The 15,506-nt window shown below is 48.6% G+C and overlaps 2 protein-coding genes and 1 long non-coding RNA gene across 3 annotated transcripts; 2 read left to right on the forward strand and 1 right to left on the reverse strand.

Moving 5' to 3' along the window:
* Window positions 1–808: 808 nt before the first annotated feature.
* On the forward strand, window positions 809–2,958 carry LOC117834147 (uncharacterized). The gene has a single exon (XM_034713774.2). It carries the CDS (start codon window positions 1,445–1,447, stop codon window positions 2,390–2,392), a length of 948 nt encoding a protein of 315 aa, XP_034569665.1. The 5' UTR covers window positions 809–1,444; the 3' UTR covers window positions 2,393–2,958.
* A 6,999-nt stretch (window positions 2,959–9,957) lies between these two features.
* LOC117833310 (putative BTB/POZ domain-containing protein At3g08660) lies at window positions 9,958–14,485 on the forward strand. Its single transcript, XM_034712758.2, has 4 exons — window positions 9,958–10,450; window positions 11,155–11,221; window positions 11,926–13,071; window positions 13,544–14,485. The coding sequence occupies exons 1-4, from the start codon at window positions 10,365–10,367 to the stop codon at window positions 14,114–14,116; spliced, it is 1,872 nt and encodes a 623-aa protein (XP_034568649.1). The 5' UTR covers window positions 9,958–10,364; the 3' UTR covers window positions 14,117–14,485.
* Window positions 11,724–13,755, reverse strand: LOC140223650 (uncharacterized). The gene is made up of 2 exons (XR_011899012.1): window positions 13,236–13,755; window positions 11,724–13,065 (listed from the first exon to the last, which is right to left on the reverse strand). It is a non-coding gene; the product is annotated as an uncharacterized lncRNA (long non-coding RNA).
* Window positions 14,486–15,506: the final 1,021 nt, after the last annotated feature.

The raw sequence follows: 15,506 nt of genomic DNA on the forward strand, positions 1-15,506 counted from the left end.
TAGCACAAACGAACAGCCCTCAGCAGTTTCCCTAAACCAACATTGTTGCTAGTGTTGTACTATTCATCGATCATCAAATCCACATATTAGGAACAGTATGTAGCAAATAAGAGTTGTGGAATGACTCTTTTTTTAGTGGGATCATGCACGTGAACCAATTAAAATGGTCCCTCATAAAGGATTTAGATGCAGAAATTACTAGATTGGTGAAGAAAATATAGATAAATATAAAGAAATTGGAAAAACTGCACAAAAGTTTTGAAGTTGTTTCTCTGTCGGAAACCCCCGTAGCCTTTTTTTCAGCAAATAGTCAGTGAGTGCTCACTGGCCGGTGGGGCACAGCCGTGTAGTCCCACTTGGCAGGTGAAAGGCACTCCCTTCTTGTGACTTGTGAGCCATGTCGACTTGTGAGCTTGTCGCATCGCATGAGTAGCTTGCTGGCAGGACGCTTGAGGAGCTGCCACGCACACGGGCCCACAAGTCAGAGGAGCTTGACTTGCAAAAAGGCCCCTGGCAAGAATCGAAACGTTAGGAAAGAGGACGTGACAGGACAAAAGCGGCAAAAGGCAATAGGCATGCTCCTCTCTCAGACACTGACAACGAAACCCATAATTCCTTGGGCCCACTTTTCAGCGACCGGAAACGGTCATCTCCACGCGGAGCAGCCGCCCAGGGGCAAACCGGTAACTCCGCGTGCCGCGCCAACTGTAAGCCCGTGTCTTTTATTCCCGGGAAAATAAAATTTTCCAGTAAAACCCCTGAAAAAAAAAGGAATTCCATCGAAACCCTTGGCTCTGTCTCGTTCCGCCTACAGGGAAATCTTCCCCAGGAGCCTCCTGTTTCTCTCTCTAGCTGCCCTGCAATCTCGCTCCCTCCTCGTCTTCAATCCCCAACCAAACCCCCCTCCACTCTCACTCTCGCCCGCGTCGCAATCATTCGTGGGGGCGCTGTGCTGCGGTGTGCTTTAATCCCTCCCCTTCCCAAATTTCTGTGGCGTCCAGTCTCTCCGCTTGGATTTCGCCAGGATTGAGTAATCGCCTCCCTCCTCTTCTCCTCCCAATTTCTCTCTTTTCCATCTGGGTCGCGTCTGCTTCTTCCCGATTTGGTGCCATCCCACCACTTCTTGTTGGACTCCGTCCTTCACACCTGTCCTCCTCGCTTCCATCGCCATTGCCGCTCTCCCTTTCTCTCTGCTAAAGCCGCCTGCTTTCTTGGACCGGCTCGGGTCGGGGCTCGCCACGGCCAGGCGTAAATGCCCGTCCGTGCGGAGGATCCCAGCCTTCTCCGCTCCAAATCTTGTCCTTGTTCCCCCCCAATTAAGAGCAGGACAAGATTCTTCGACGCTCCCTAATCCTAGTAGCCAGAGATGACAAATTCGTCCTGACTACTCTTGCCCAGGCAGGCTCTCCGGCGGCGGCTCAGCTCTGGGAGCCGCCCCACTGCTATGGGCTTCTTGATCTGCGCCTGCCTCCTCCAGCTCCTGCTCTTGGCAACCTCTTCCGGGGTGGCGGCGCAGTCGCAGCCGCTCTCGCCTGCGAGGATCCTCGACGCGACGCTGCAGGACTACGCGTACCGGGCGTTAGTGCGCCCGCACACCGGCATTGTCTACAACGCCACCCTCCCCACCAACCTCACCGGCATTGCGGTCTCCGCGGTCCGCCTGCGCAGCGGCAGCCTGCGCCGGAAGGGCTTCGCGGACTACCTCGAGTTCGGCATCCCCACCGGCGTCGTCGTGCAGCCGCACGTCGAGCGGGTGGTGCTCGTCTACCACAACCTCGGCAACTCGTCGGACAGCTACTACCCGCTCCCCGGGTACACTTACCTCGCGCCGGTGCTCGGGCTGCTGGTCTACGACGCGGCCAACCTGTCGGCCGTGGGTCTGCAGGAGCTGGACATTATCGCGTCAGGGAGTCCGATTTCTGTGACTTTCAGCGATGTCAGGTCGGTGCCGGCAGGCAGTGCGGCGCCGCGGTGTGTGGTGTTCGATTTGAATGGCGTGCCGCAGTTCCGGGACCTGGAGGCAACCAATCTGTGCTCGACGTATCACCAAGGGCACATCTCAATTGTGGTGAACTCCAGTGAGATTGCTCCGGCTCCTGCTCCACCTGGCACAATTTCCCCTCCGATACCGACAGAGGGAGGTCATAAGAAGGGAAGCTCAAAGGCGTGGAAGATTGCCGTCAGCGTGGTTGGGGCTGCCGTAGCATTGGGGCTGTTGGCTGCGCTTTTGTTGTGTTTGGTCAGGTACAAAAAGGATAAGAAGTTGGAGGTTATGGAACGGAATGCAGAGGTTGGGGAGACATTGCGGATGGCTCAAGTTGGGCGGACGCAAGCACCTGTGGCCTTAGGGACACGGACACAACCGGTGATTGAGAACGATTATGCTGCATAGTATTCTTTTGAGCTTTTTGCAGAGTTCTAGTCTAGTAACAGAAAGGCTTGATAGTTATGGCTAGCAAGGGGGTCATCCATCGGTTGGTTGAGGCAGCAAATTTTCCATATCCATGAAGGTGATGCTAACGGCTAATTTCAGAGCTCAGGTTCTGCTCCATGAGGGTTCAGCACATTTTTTTGGTGGGTTTGTTCAGAAGGTTGCATTTTGGACTGCAAGCAATGGCTATTGTTCATGTTCATAGTTGCCATGTTCATATGTGGGGAGTTCCTTTCATCTCCAAGCAAGCAATGGAGGGGAAACGTTTGTCGTGTCAGATTTGGAAGCCTCAGATATTTTTTTTTGGTTTGATGTATCCAAAAGAAAATGTGCTTGGCAATAAAGCTGAGGTAACATTCATTGCACATTGCGTCATGCTGTGTCGGAGAAATTCATTCATCCAGTTTCAATTTGACTTCATTTCTTTTCCTTCTGCATTTCATGTTTAGACAACTGCTAAGATGATGCAGTGATGTACATGTTTGCTTATCTAGTTTTGTGGTAATTGATCTGATTCTGATAATTTAGATTCCATGGTCATTTGTTTTTACATCCACCGTGTATTTTCGGGCAAATTTTTTGGGAAGCAACTTAATTTATAATTGTTTTTCTTTTCATGATCTGACATCGCTCTTGTTAATGCCAGTTTTGTCAAATTCCATTTTTTTAGTGGTTGAAATGTAGGAACTAGAAGATATGTTTAGTGTAAGCATAACCAGTTGGCAAAATAAATAGTACTTAAGCAGAGGAATTCAAGAATGCTCTGTTAGAATAATTCCTAAGCTCCTCCTTTTTTCTTCTCTCTGGTAGTATTCTGGCTTTGTCATCGATTGTCAAGTTAGTTATGAGTATTGCGAGTTTCATGTAGAGCTGTCAGTGGGGACCTAGATGATCAATGAAGAAAAGATGCGAGTATGAGCAGCTTGCAAAATAATTAAATAAATATGAGTTGAACAGAAGGATTAAAAAAATACTCTGTTAGAAAAGTTCCAAAGCTTATCTTTTTCTCTGGTAGTATTCAGGCTTGGTCGTCAATCATCAAGTTGGTTAGAAATATTTTACTTATAATGTAGAGCTGTCAGTGGGGACCTAGACTATCAACAAAGAAAAGTAGATGCATGCATTTATACATTGAGTCATTTTGAACTCGTTACAGAATTTTCTGTGCGAACAACATTACTGATACTGAGTAATGAAAAGGAACCTTTACCTATGGAATTCCATGCTGTTTCTTTTGCTTTTGAAATTCTAGTCGGAGCATGAATCTTCTGATTCTCTTAAAGTCTAGGTTGTTTCGTCGAAAATATTGCATATGGTGAAGGCATGAACAATCTGTGATAGGTATCAATATGTGAGCTGGCCAAAAGCTTTAAGCCGCTCACTTTCTGAGCACGCACTGTTCTTTTGGGGGGGCGCACTTTGTTGTTGCATGTTCAGTTTCATTTTAGAAATCATGGGAGCATGAGGAAACTGAGATATGGCTTGCACGTGTAGATTGTAGTTTGGGACTTATTATGGCTGGGAATATGATTGCCACTTCGAATTTGGTACACATGCTGTGGTGTCTCAAAGTTTGAGTTCCTTTATTTAAAGGAACATGGTATAGTGCTGAAATGTGAAGCAACCTTGAGTAGCACTAGTAAAATTAGTAGCACTTGCTGCAATCACAAGCGTGTGTATGCATCTAGCGAGTGATGATACCTAGCTGGACAGGTGATGCCAAGGATGGCAGCCAGAATGGATTTTGTAGTATCTCTCAGCTGTAGGTAGAACAGACAGAGTGCTGGTTGTGGGCATCATGGGGAAGGGGAAACCAAGTGTCGTATGGTTGCTTGGCTGGATCAAACAGCAGCTGCGGTGCCTGGGCTTTGCCGTTGTCTGTTTCTTCACATCACAGTCACAGGTTGTTCCATGATGGAGAACGAAGAAGCCAGCGGCATGAGGAGCTGGGGGAACGGGGTAAAAAGTTTTGGTTGTTTTGTGTGAAGGCTTTTGATATTGCTGGCAGCATTGCATTGTAGTGGAATCTTTGCTGTCAGCATGCACGGAGCCAGGTCACAGGTCATGTGTGCTGGCAGCTGCGAGCTCGTGGTAGATTCGTTTGAGCTGATTTGGCGGGAACAAGAAAAATAAACAGGTCGGTGGTTTGAAGGCCACGTGCAGGCTGGAGGTGCCAGTGCCGGCATCATCTCATTCTCATCAAGGTGGATACTCCAGTGATTAGTGGGATACCAAAGGAAATTAGAGGGTGCAAAGGCAGATGGATTAGTGGGAGACGTACATGTGTCGGTCACTTACTGTACAAACTCACAGCACGGCCGGCCCACAGCCCAACTAGGTGGGCTGGTGGCGCATTAATGGGCCTTGTGACTTGGGCTCCTCCTCGGTTCTCTTTGATGAATGGGCTACGACGAAGCAGCCCATTTCGCAAAGTTTTGAGTCTCCAGTCGTACCATGCATGTGTTCCTAATCTTGGATCCCGAGCTGTAAAAAAAATGCACAATGCTGGTAACCGAGAATCTTGACGGCGACAACGAGATCAAAAGGGTTGAAGGCTGAAAGCAACCGGAGAGATCTGCATTCACATTGACTGCAAGAACTGTTCGTTGGGCGCGAGAGGGCGAGGAGATGCCGATCGATGGGCGATGGGGACAGCAACAAGGAGAAAATTAAAAGCGCGCCTCTTCTCCAGCACTCACTACCCTTTCTCGAGTTCTGTGCCGGGCCGGTGATCATGTCACGTTGCCTGCCCTCGATCATCATGTTATCCCTGCCCTTTCCTACCACCAGCAGAAGTCGTTGCGCATCGATGCTGATCAAAATGCAACGTACGGTTGACAAAGCAGCTAACGCAAGTCGTCTAACGTTGCCACGTGGTCTACTACAGCTATGGCAAGCCATGCTTCCTTGGCCTACTCGTCATACATATGCCCGCTTTTTAACTACTCACTCCACGGGATTTTGGCTAGTTTGGCAGAGCTCTGGCCGTGGTTTATAATGGCTCCGGCTCTTTTGGTGGAGCAGCTTCTCTGGTGGAGCTGAAGCTGTTATGGAAAACGTTCGGCAAAATGACTTCTTCTATTTTTTATAATACGGTAGAAGAGGTTAAATGTCCAATATGCTCATGAAAGTTTATATTTTTCCCTCAATTTATGATTTATTATGCACTTGAAATTAAAAAAATAAAAAATAGAATTATAACATGATTTTATACTATGTAATAAAAAATAACGAATAAAATTATAGATTATTCTATACCATTTATTTTTTAAACCCATCTTTTTTTACTCAATATCATGTTCCATTCTTTCTTTTGTATTCTTTCTTTCGTACCGCAACCTTTTTCTTTCCATTTTCCCTTATCCAATCCTTCTTTTTCTCCCTGTCTCTTGTTTGAGGAGAAAAATCACACGAAGATTTTTCTAACATTGGAAATAGTGCAAGCGTGCCAGTGTACGAAGTACACAAAATAAATAGACAAAGTTAGGGAAACAGAAACTTTATTCATATTTAATAAAATACAAAATGTTCCCTAATACACATGTGCGCTTCATAGCGTGCCGTTGGGCAAATCCAACTTGGACGATGTGGTCTTCTAGTTCCCGGGGTCTCGAAAGGCTCTCGATTAATTACCTCTGCAAGTCTAGCTTGCAGAGCATCCCGATTTCGCAGTTGTGGTCGTCATCTTAGTCTTCGCTTCACGTCCTCCATGCATGTGTAGTGTTGGTGTAGATGTGGGCGTCGGCGTCGTCCAGGGCCTCGTTGGTGTCCATGAGCCAGTATAGCGCAATTGGGACATCAGCTCCGCCCACCATGCCGTCCGACCTCGTCGGTCACGAACGGTGATGTAGTCGTAGTAGTTGAAGAGCATGCACGAGGAAGATGTGTAGCTGAACCGCCGTGGACGTTTCGGCAGCATTGTCGAGGTAGGAGTTGCGGAAGAAGGAGGCCTCGCTGGCCCATGAGAGGGCGTCGTGCAGCTGGAACATCAGCTCGCCCTCCCGCATCGTCCGCCTTGCCGGTGTCGAAGGATGTAGTTGTCGTAGTAGAGGTAGGTTGAGCTGGACCAAGTCGATGTCGTGGCAGCTTGGTCGTCGAGGCCGAGGCCATTGCCGAATCGCAATCAACAGTGTGGTCATGGAAGTGGTGTTCAAAGATGGACGGTCTCTGCGAACGGTAAGAGAACCGCATGAGCACGAGCTAGCTGGGCAATCAGATGATGCTCCACTCGTGATGTCTCCAAGTCCAAGTGATGGACTTTACTTGCTTGCTTATTAAAGTCTTGTAAGTGCATGCCCATGCAAATGCACGAGTGCACAGACATCGCCAGTTTGCCTCCCGAGCCTTGCTTGACGATGCTGGCTCAAAGACCGTCCTCGCCTGCTCCTTGAACGATCACGCGTCGCCTTGTGGCGGTAGCGTTGTCTTGGTGTCCCCGGCGCCTTGCTCCGTCACTCCCGGCAGCCTGCGGCATCATCTTCGTCGTCTCCACGGCGCCTCCGGCAGCAGCGTGATCGTCTCGGCAGCCTCGTGATGTCGTCTCCGTCGATGGCATCGTCTTGTCGTCCTCGGCGCATCTCGGCAGCCATGCGACGTTATCACCATCGTTCGCGGCGCCGTCTTGTTGTCGCCGGGGCAGCCTCGCGGCGTTGTCATCGTCTTCTCGGCACCCCCTCCGGCAACCCTACGGCCGTTAGCGTGGGGAGGGCGCGCACCAGCGTTGCGCCGGCTCGCCTCGTCGTCATCCTCGCGGCATCTCCCTCGCTCCCGGCAGCTTGCGGTAGCGCCGTCACCGGCCGTGGGCGCCGTGCCTTCCATCACATGTAAGACTTCACGCTCCCTCTTGACATTCATCATCTCGGGCGCGTCCGACTGAAGCACCGAAGATGAACAGAGAGGTGCCATGGCTGCTTCCTGCTGCGCTCGCCGGCCTCGACTTGACTCCGGCGCGGTCGTTGGCTCCTGGCGCGCGGCGACGGTGGATGAAGCTTGGTGACAATGGACGTGGAGGGCGCCGCCGGCCTCGTGGACACGTAGGTCTTGGGGGTGCCTAGATGGATGGATGAGAGCTCCAGCTCCTCCCTTCGCCGGCTGCCTGCCGACGGGAAAAGATCCCGCCGTTCCATGGCGCGGCTCTGCGGCCGCCGTCGCCTCCTCTCCAACACGCCGGGCCTCCTGGCTCCCTTCTTCTTGGGCTCTTCCTTCGATCCAAGATCGCCGCCCCCCCCCCCCCCCCCCCCCCCCCCCCCCCCAAATCAGGTTTCTTTTGTAGAGAAAAAAATGCATGAGGCCTCCTTTTATAGGCTAGGAAGTAGGCAGCTGTACCCAGGGAGGGGCGCCAGGGTGCCGCCGCCGGGTTTGTTTGACGCCACGGTATCCGCAAGTCGTTGTTTTATTTGCTTGCCATCCAAGTTGATCGAGATGATACGTGTATACGTGTAGTTTGTTTGTACCTTTCCCCGGCCACTAGATGATGCTGTACCAACTGTACGTATATGAAACTAACACATACAAAACTTCTCTCTCTATTTCTTATCTTCTTTAATAGCACGAACATATCGCCCGTATATGAGCTCATACCAATGTACCAGACACTATCTATTTGAAAGATTTTGTACGAAATCTCATCAAACATCCCTATCCTCAGGCGCTGACGTGCTGTCTCCCATCCTGTCGATTTGCTCGGGCCTGTTGCGCCGCTCCGACCGGCAACCTCACGCACCGCTCCAACCTCGCACGCCGCTCTCTGTCGCCCGTCCCGTCGATTTGCTCCGGCCCTGCTGTGCCGCTCCGACCGACAACCTCACGCACCGCTCCAACCTCGCACGCTGCTCTCTGTCGCCCGTATCGTCGATTTGCTCTGGCCCTGTTGTGCCGCTCCGACCGGCAACCTCACGCACCGCTCCAACCTTGCACGCCGCTCTCTGTCGCCCGTTCCGTCGATTTGCTCTGACCCTGCTGCGACCGGCGACCTCACGCACCGCTCCAACCTCACGCGCCGCTCTCTATCACCCGGCCCATCGATTTGCTCCGACCCTGCTGCGTCGCTCCGACCTTCGATCGGCGACCTCACGCACTGCTCCAACCTCACACGCCGCTCTTTAAGCTGTCACGCTGCTCCAAGCCACACAGGGTCGCGGTGGGCCAAATCCACCGCTACTCGCCGACCAGCTACCGCGCTTTGGCACCGACATGTCGCCTCCCCGCCGCCGCGCTCCACGCCCGGCATACTGCTCCCTCGATGCACGGACCGCCCGTGGCCGGCCTCAGCGCGCCACTCCTCCGATGAGTGGCATTTTGGCTGTAGTATTTGCAATTTCGAGGAGCAACTGCTTACTTGTGCATGCTGAGATGAGGAGCTGTGGGGAGCCATATTTTTCAGCTTCCTGCGCGTAGTAAAAAAAGAGCTCCACTCCACGTGGATTTCGACCTCGGAGCTGTTTTGCAAAGTGCCGTTAAGTAGGGCTCCTGAGGAAGCCGGTGGTGGAGCAGCCTACCAAGGAGGCCCTCTGTGAATGGAACGATCACTCACGAGCCAAACTGCAAAAGCTGATTGGCACCTCACCTCTCGCGGGTGCTAGCTCCTGGTGATGGCAGGCCTGCTAAAGTGAAAGCGGAAAAGCGTACCACTGTCCTCTCACTCTCGGCCTCGATGGGTGGGCAAGCAGCCAGCCAACATGCTTCACCATCATTTCCTTTCTTTACCGACAGACAGCCAGCCTTCTACCCGACTCCATACTCCATAGTCCCTAGCTACTCTGTAGCACAATATACTACTACCACCGCTACTTTATTTGTTTTGCATGCTTTCGTGGATTTAGTGCTAGCTATGTTTAGGTGGTGTTTGATGTTTAGGAGGCGTTTGGATACTAGGTGTTAAACTTTTATATTGTAGTGTTTGTTTCCATATTTGCACTTGTTATATGCGAGAAATGACCGGTGATAAATTAAAACATTGGTTTTCTCAAATCAAATAAAAATTGCAGAAGGACCGACCCGGTCCATACCGTATTCATTCAAAACTTGGATTTTGCGACTTTCTAACACACCACCCGACCTTATATTCGCTTGTGATTCGTGTCAAATATATATACTTTTATTTAACCGCTTTGAACCGATGGCATGACCGAGTGGAGTATTGGAGTAACCAAACCGTGAGCCTCGTTGGTTCGATACCCGATCCGACCCTAATAATTACTCCCTTCATTTTTCATTTTTAGTTACAAGGTGTACACCCATATTAAGATTCAAACTTTGCAATCTTTTTATCAATAATTTGACTATTAAAATTTTATTTTTATAATATAAACTTTATATGGTTGAATTCGTAATCAAATATACTCTACAATGATTATAAGTTTATAATCATAAATAATAGAATATGAGATAAATGAATAGTCAAAGTATTATTTGGAAGACCGTACCAAGTCATACTATGCCTTGTAAACACAGATGAAGGGAGTATAGAACAAGTATGCTACCATTAGTTGCCTCTTCCTAAAGTGTATGATTATTAGGAATCTCGGAGAATTTAAACAGTTTCTGCAGAACTACTGTGTTTACATAATTCACGCGAAGCAAGCAGCCACACAAGATCAAGTCCCCTTTGAAGGCTTCAATGATGAAGCAGCCACAAGCTGACAGTGGAGTGGAGCAGGGGTTATTCCCTAGTCACCCAACTATTCCTCCGTCGAGTCACTTTTCTCTGTTCCTCCTCAGCTAATCCACCCACATCAAGACACAAGAATGCTCTGTCGTGTCGTCTCACCTTGCTGCTTTCTTTTCTTTGAGAATTTGTTAATGCCACGCGCCGACGACCAGCCGACTATTCTTGCTCCTCGTCCTCTTCTCCTCCACATCGCTCGCATTTCAGAGAGAAAGTGGGAGGGAGGGAGGGAGAGGAAGAGAAGGAAGAAGAATCAGCGGCAGAGCAATGGGGATGGGAAGCGACAACGCCGTGTTTCCCTTCGCTACCACCACGACGTCCCCGCGCTTCCGCAACCCCATCAGCCATAGGAGGTGATGATTCCCATCTCCTGCTCCATTTTCCACTTTTTCCTTCCTGAGTTCAATCGGCTTTGCATATTTGGAGAAACAGATTGCAATGCCTTCATAGTCTTAGATCACCTCACCATTTGCGGCGGCGGCGGCTTTTCTTGTTTGAGATTTTTTTTTATTTTCGCTGCGATGGCTCAAGTCTGTATTCCATTCTCAAATCTCAACTGATTTGGACGCCGCCCTAGCGCCACCACCCACCAGTTTGTTTCTACGAACACGCCGCATTCAGCGGAACGCCGGAACGGAACTACGGGGAGGAGGCAAAATGCCATCTTCAGGGTTTTCGCAGCCAAGTGAAAGTTGAACCGGTTGAAGGTTTTGGAAGGACTCACAAAACTGCTACTCTGAAAATGCTTTTGCTCCTCGAAGGGTCATCAGATGCACTCCTAATCTTTTGTGCTCCCTAGAAAGTCACAAGATTTAAGAAGTTTCTTGAGAAATTCATCAACAGTATTATGGTACAAGCAGAGTTCAAGTACTTGCAGCATTGACTGGAATGATTTGTTGTCATTAGTTGTTTCTTCAGCATTTGGTGTTCTCAGGAGTGTATAGCAAAGGCAAAGTGGTGTATTGTTGTTAAAAACTCTATGCTTCAAGTTTACATATTGCCAATTCAAATACAGATCTTGCTGCCTGAAACTTTTGGAACATTGCCTGTTGTGCAGGATATTTTCAGATGTCGCAGAGGATGTAACGGTATCGGTGGACGGACAATCTTTCCTACTACACAAGGTTTTGTTTTAATAGCTTTTCTTCTTATTCATCGCCTTTATATACTGTTTCCTTTTTAATAGAACATTTATTTAATCTGTTTTTTCTTGTGAATCTAGTAACTTTAATTGTCAGCCTGTATAGCCTTGTTCGGTTGGGTGGTTGTATTTCTCTTCCCTAGCAATTGAATCCCAAGTTACACTTTTGGATAATAGATGTGCCAAACTTAATTCCAGATTGAACGGGCATGCCACTTCTCAGTAAATTGATGAAAGAACCAATGTGAGGTTTGAACTGAATGTTGGTTATCAATTAAGTATGTCAGAAATGTCTTGCCAAAAAAAAACAGAGTACATCAGAATTGGGTTTTCCTTGCAAATTTGGTAGTGATATAAGCAGAGTTCTTGTAGTGCTGTTAGTGGTTCATTCCAAGAATTTCATAAATGTAATTATTTGCAAAAAGAACAGGTTTGAAGTATGAGCTTTTCTCTAATGGCTGAAAAGTAAACAATTAACAAAAACATCAGGGAATCCACCTTTTATATTTCTTTTTTCAATTATGTTACAAATGCTTGTTGACCTTTCAAAAACTATGGAAATTTTTGTTGACTAACGCTTACATTAACTGAAGCAAAGTTTTATGCTTTTCATCATACTGAAGCCCCTGCATAGTCCATGTTGACTACTAGACTACATAAACTGAAGCCCCTGTACTTGTTTTGCAGTTTCCTTTAGTATCTCGGTGTGGACGAGTACGAAAAATGGTAGTAGACTCCAAGGATCCAGATCTCTTAAAGCTGGAGCTTGTAAATGTACCAGGGGGAGCTTTTGCATTCGAACTTGCTGCCAAGTTCTGTTATGGTAGCAATTTTGAAATAACCACAGCAAATGTGGCTCATCTCCGATGCGTTGCAGAGTACTTGGAAATGACAGAGGACTATCAACAGGAGAACCTCATTTTTAGGACAGAGACCTACTTAAACGAGATTGTGCTCAAGAACCTTGATAAATCCCTGGAAGTTCTTTGTAAATGTGCTGGATTGGACCCGATAGTGGAGGAAGTCGGGCTTGTAGATAGGTGTGTTGATGCAATTGCGATGAATGCAAGCAAGGAGCAGCTGGTTTCAGGCTTGGCGCACTTGGAATGTAATGTGGGATCTGGAAAGTTGCATATGCACTCCCAGGATTGGTGGGTTGAAGACCTTTCTGCACTGACAATCGACCACTATCGGCGTGTGATTGCTGCAATGAGGAGAAATGGGGTGAGGCCAGAGAGTATTGGCACCTCTATTACACACTATGCCCAGACATCGCTAAAGGGTGTTGAAAGACGCCATGTATGGGACTCAGGTCCCTTTGTCGGAGATGATCAAAGAATGATAGTCGAAACACTCATCGATCTGTTGGCAGCTGAAAATATTACGACGGTTACCTTGTCATTCTTGTTTGGCATGCTGAGGATGGCAATTGAAGTTGATGCAAGTCTAGATTGTAGAATCGAAGTCGAGAAAAGGATTGGTCTCCAGCTTGAGATGGCATCACTAGACGATCTCCTGATCCCCTCGACGCAGACAAGCGACTCAATGTTTGATGTTGACACTGTGCATCGCATATTGGTGAACTTCTTGCAAAGGATCGACGAAGATGATTCAGGAGAGTTGTCACCTTGTGGATATGATTCAGATGGACTGAAGTCTCCAAGTCACAGTTCAGTCTTGAAGGTTGGAAGACTAATGGATGGCTATCTAGCAGAGATAGCTCCAGATCCATATCTGAAGCTGCAGAAGTTCATGGCTCTTATTGAACTATTGCCGGATTATGCACGCATTGTTGATGATGGACTATATCGTGCCATCGACATATACCTGAAGGTAATAAAGGGCATTAGATTAGAAATGTCACATTTTTGTAGTTGTTTCAGGAAATGCAGAGGTTTGAATGCATATTTGATATGGCAGCGCTCCTGCCAACTTTTCGAGAAAAAAAAAGAATGCATATTTGATTTTCCATATTGTGAGTAGACAGGTTTCCCCACCTAAGTAAATACTACCATATATAGACAGCATTATTCACTCTTGATGAAAATGTATCTGCAACAAAATAGAATGAACTCTAGGTAATCACGGGACTTTGATCTCTGTCCGATTAACATTGCTGGATCAATCTTTAAGTTTAAAGGCAAATTGCATAAAAAAAACTACTGCCGTTGTCGTCAATGATGAAAAGTGCTATTTTTATACGATCAAAAAGAATAAATTTAGCTGATCACTAGAACATTGCTCTCTGAATGATTAAAACTTGCTTGGTCAATTTTTTTTATATCTGACCATATCCTCTGTTTAGGCACACCCGTCTCTGACGGAATCGGAGTGCAAGAAGCTGTGCAAGCTGATCGACTGCCAGAAGCTGTCGCAGGACGCGTCGAGCCACGCGGCGCAGAACGACCGTCTCCCGATCCAGATGGTGGTGCGCGTGCTCTACTTCGAGCAGCTCCGGTTGAAGTCGTCCTTCTCGGGCGGTGGCTCCGGCGGATGCGGCGACGGCGGCTTGTCGCAGCGGTTCATCGTCAGCAGTGGCGTGCCGAGCTCGTGCGTGTCCCCGCAGCGTGACAACTACGCGTCGCTGCGGCGGGAGAACCGGGAGCTGAAGCTGGAGATCTCGCGGATGAGGGTGCGGCTGACGGAGCTGGAGCGGGAGCAGGGGCTGATGAAGCAGCAGGGGATCCGCGGCGGGGACGGGCGGCCCGGGGAGCACGGCAGGGCGTTCCTGGCGTCGCTGTCGAGGGGGTTTGGGCGGATAACCATGTTCGGTGGGCCGACGGCGGCGGAGAAGAGGAGGAAGAAGAGCTCCAGGAGCTCGCAGGGCTCGGAGGGGAAGAACCGGAGGCGGCAGAAGGCATCCTTCGCATACGATTGAAGAAGATTGGAATCAACACTGGTAGTAGCAGATAGCAGTGGTGGGGGCAGTACATGCCTGCTGGTTTTCAGTTGAGCACTCATAGTACTTAGGAAGGGCAGATCGAGATAAAGTTTAGGTAGTGAGCGAGATTTTAGCGGGAAATGCTGCAGGATCATGGCATGTAACATCACCTGTACGCATCTTCATACGAGTACTTGACTGTAATACTACTAGTAGCAGTCTATAGGGGTATGCGTTTTCCCTTTGCCTGAATGCATGGCTAGGTACAGAATGTAGCACCTTCACTGGATTGCATGATTTTTGAGCTTTGCTCGGCATCTAGTGAAAGAAGAAAGCTCCAGCCAAAGCAATCAGTATCTGGTCCTATATTCCACTCTACTGCTGTTTGTATCTCGTGTGCTTGTATCCTATTGCATACTTGCATGTCGATATTTTGGTTGGAGTCATGATTGATCCTCCCAAACAAGGCCTTGAAGGTGAAGGGTGAATACTAAGGTGCACTTGACCCGAAATATTGGTGTTTGCTATCCTTTAAAAAAAAGGAAGACGAACTGATCGAAAAGAGAACCCGAATCAGTATCTGATTGCGCTGCCTCCAGTAAAAGAACGAAGAAAGCTTCAGCAGCTGAAGCAATCAGTATCCGATCCACTACTGTGCGTGCAAATCATTTGCATCCCGAGATGCCGGTGGCTCCGACGTGGCGACCTCCCACTGGCGCAGCGTACGGAGGCCGGATTTTTGTGGGCCCGCAGCGTTATCGTCCGACGCGAGGGAAGAGTCTCCGGCGAGAGGTCTCGTCGGCGTAGGGCCGGAGCGAAGCTGCGTCGCTTGTTTATTTGCGCGGCCGCCGCAGACTAATACGAAGCTTTGCTTGTGCTCTTTCGCTGCCGAAAGCATGGAAGCTGTGGACGTATTCAGTTGCTTTGGATGGATGAGATGGCATTTTCTTCGAGAGTACTTGGCGTTGATGTTGACGTGTTCAGTTGTTCATGCAGCTGCAAGCCTGCAAAACAACAACAACAAAAACTGAGAATGGAAAACACAAGGTAGCGATCCTTTTATTAGTTTGTGTGATGAGGCTGCAGCTGCAGGTTAGTGCAATAGTGCTGTAACTACAATGTTACATGATCACCTTTCCCCCCTTCTGAATCTGTGCATGGAAATCATTTGGGACCATGTATGTAATAACCAACTGGATAGCACTGTTTGCCTTAACTTTGGATGATGATGTTGCACCTAATAAGCAAACAGAAACAGCGTTCTTGAGAAACAACGTAACTTCCAGACGGCTCGTAGCCGCAGGATAAGGTGAGGAGATTTAGTGGTACTGTACGAGACACTGGGAATGCAGCCATCAAGACGGAGGCCTGTCTGCTCATCTCGTCC

Source organism: Setaria viridis, chromosome 8 (genome assembly GCF_005286985.2).
Source record: "Setaria viridis chromosome 8, Setaria_viridis_v4.0, whole genome shotgun sequence".
NCBI classification, from domain to species: Eukaryota; Viridiplantae; Streptophyta; class Magnoliopsida; order Poales; family Poaceae; genus Setaria; species Setaria viridis.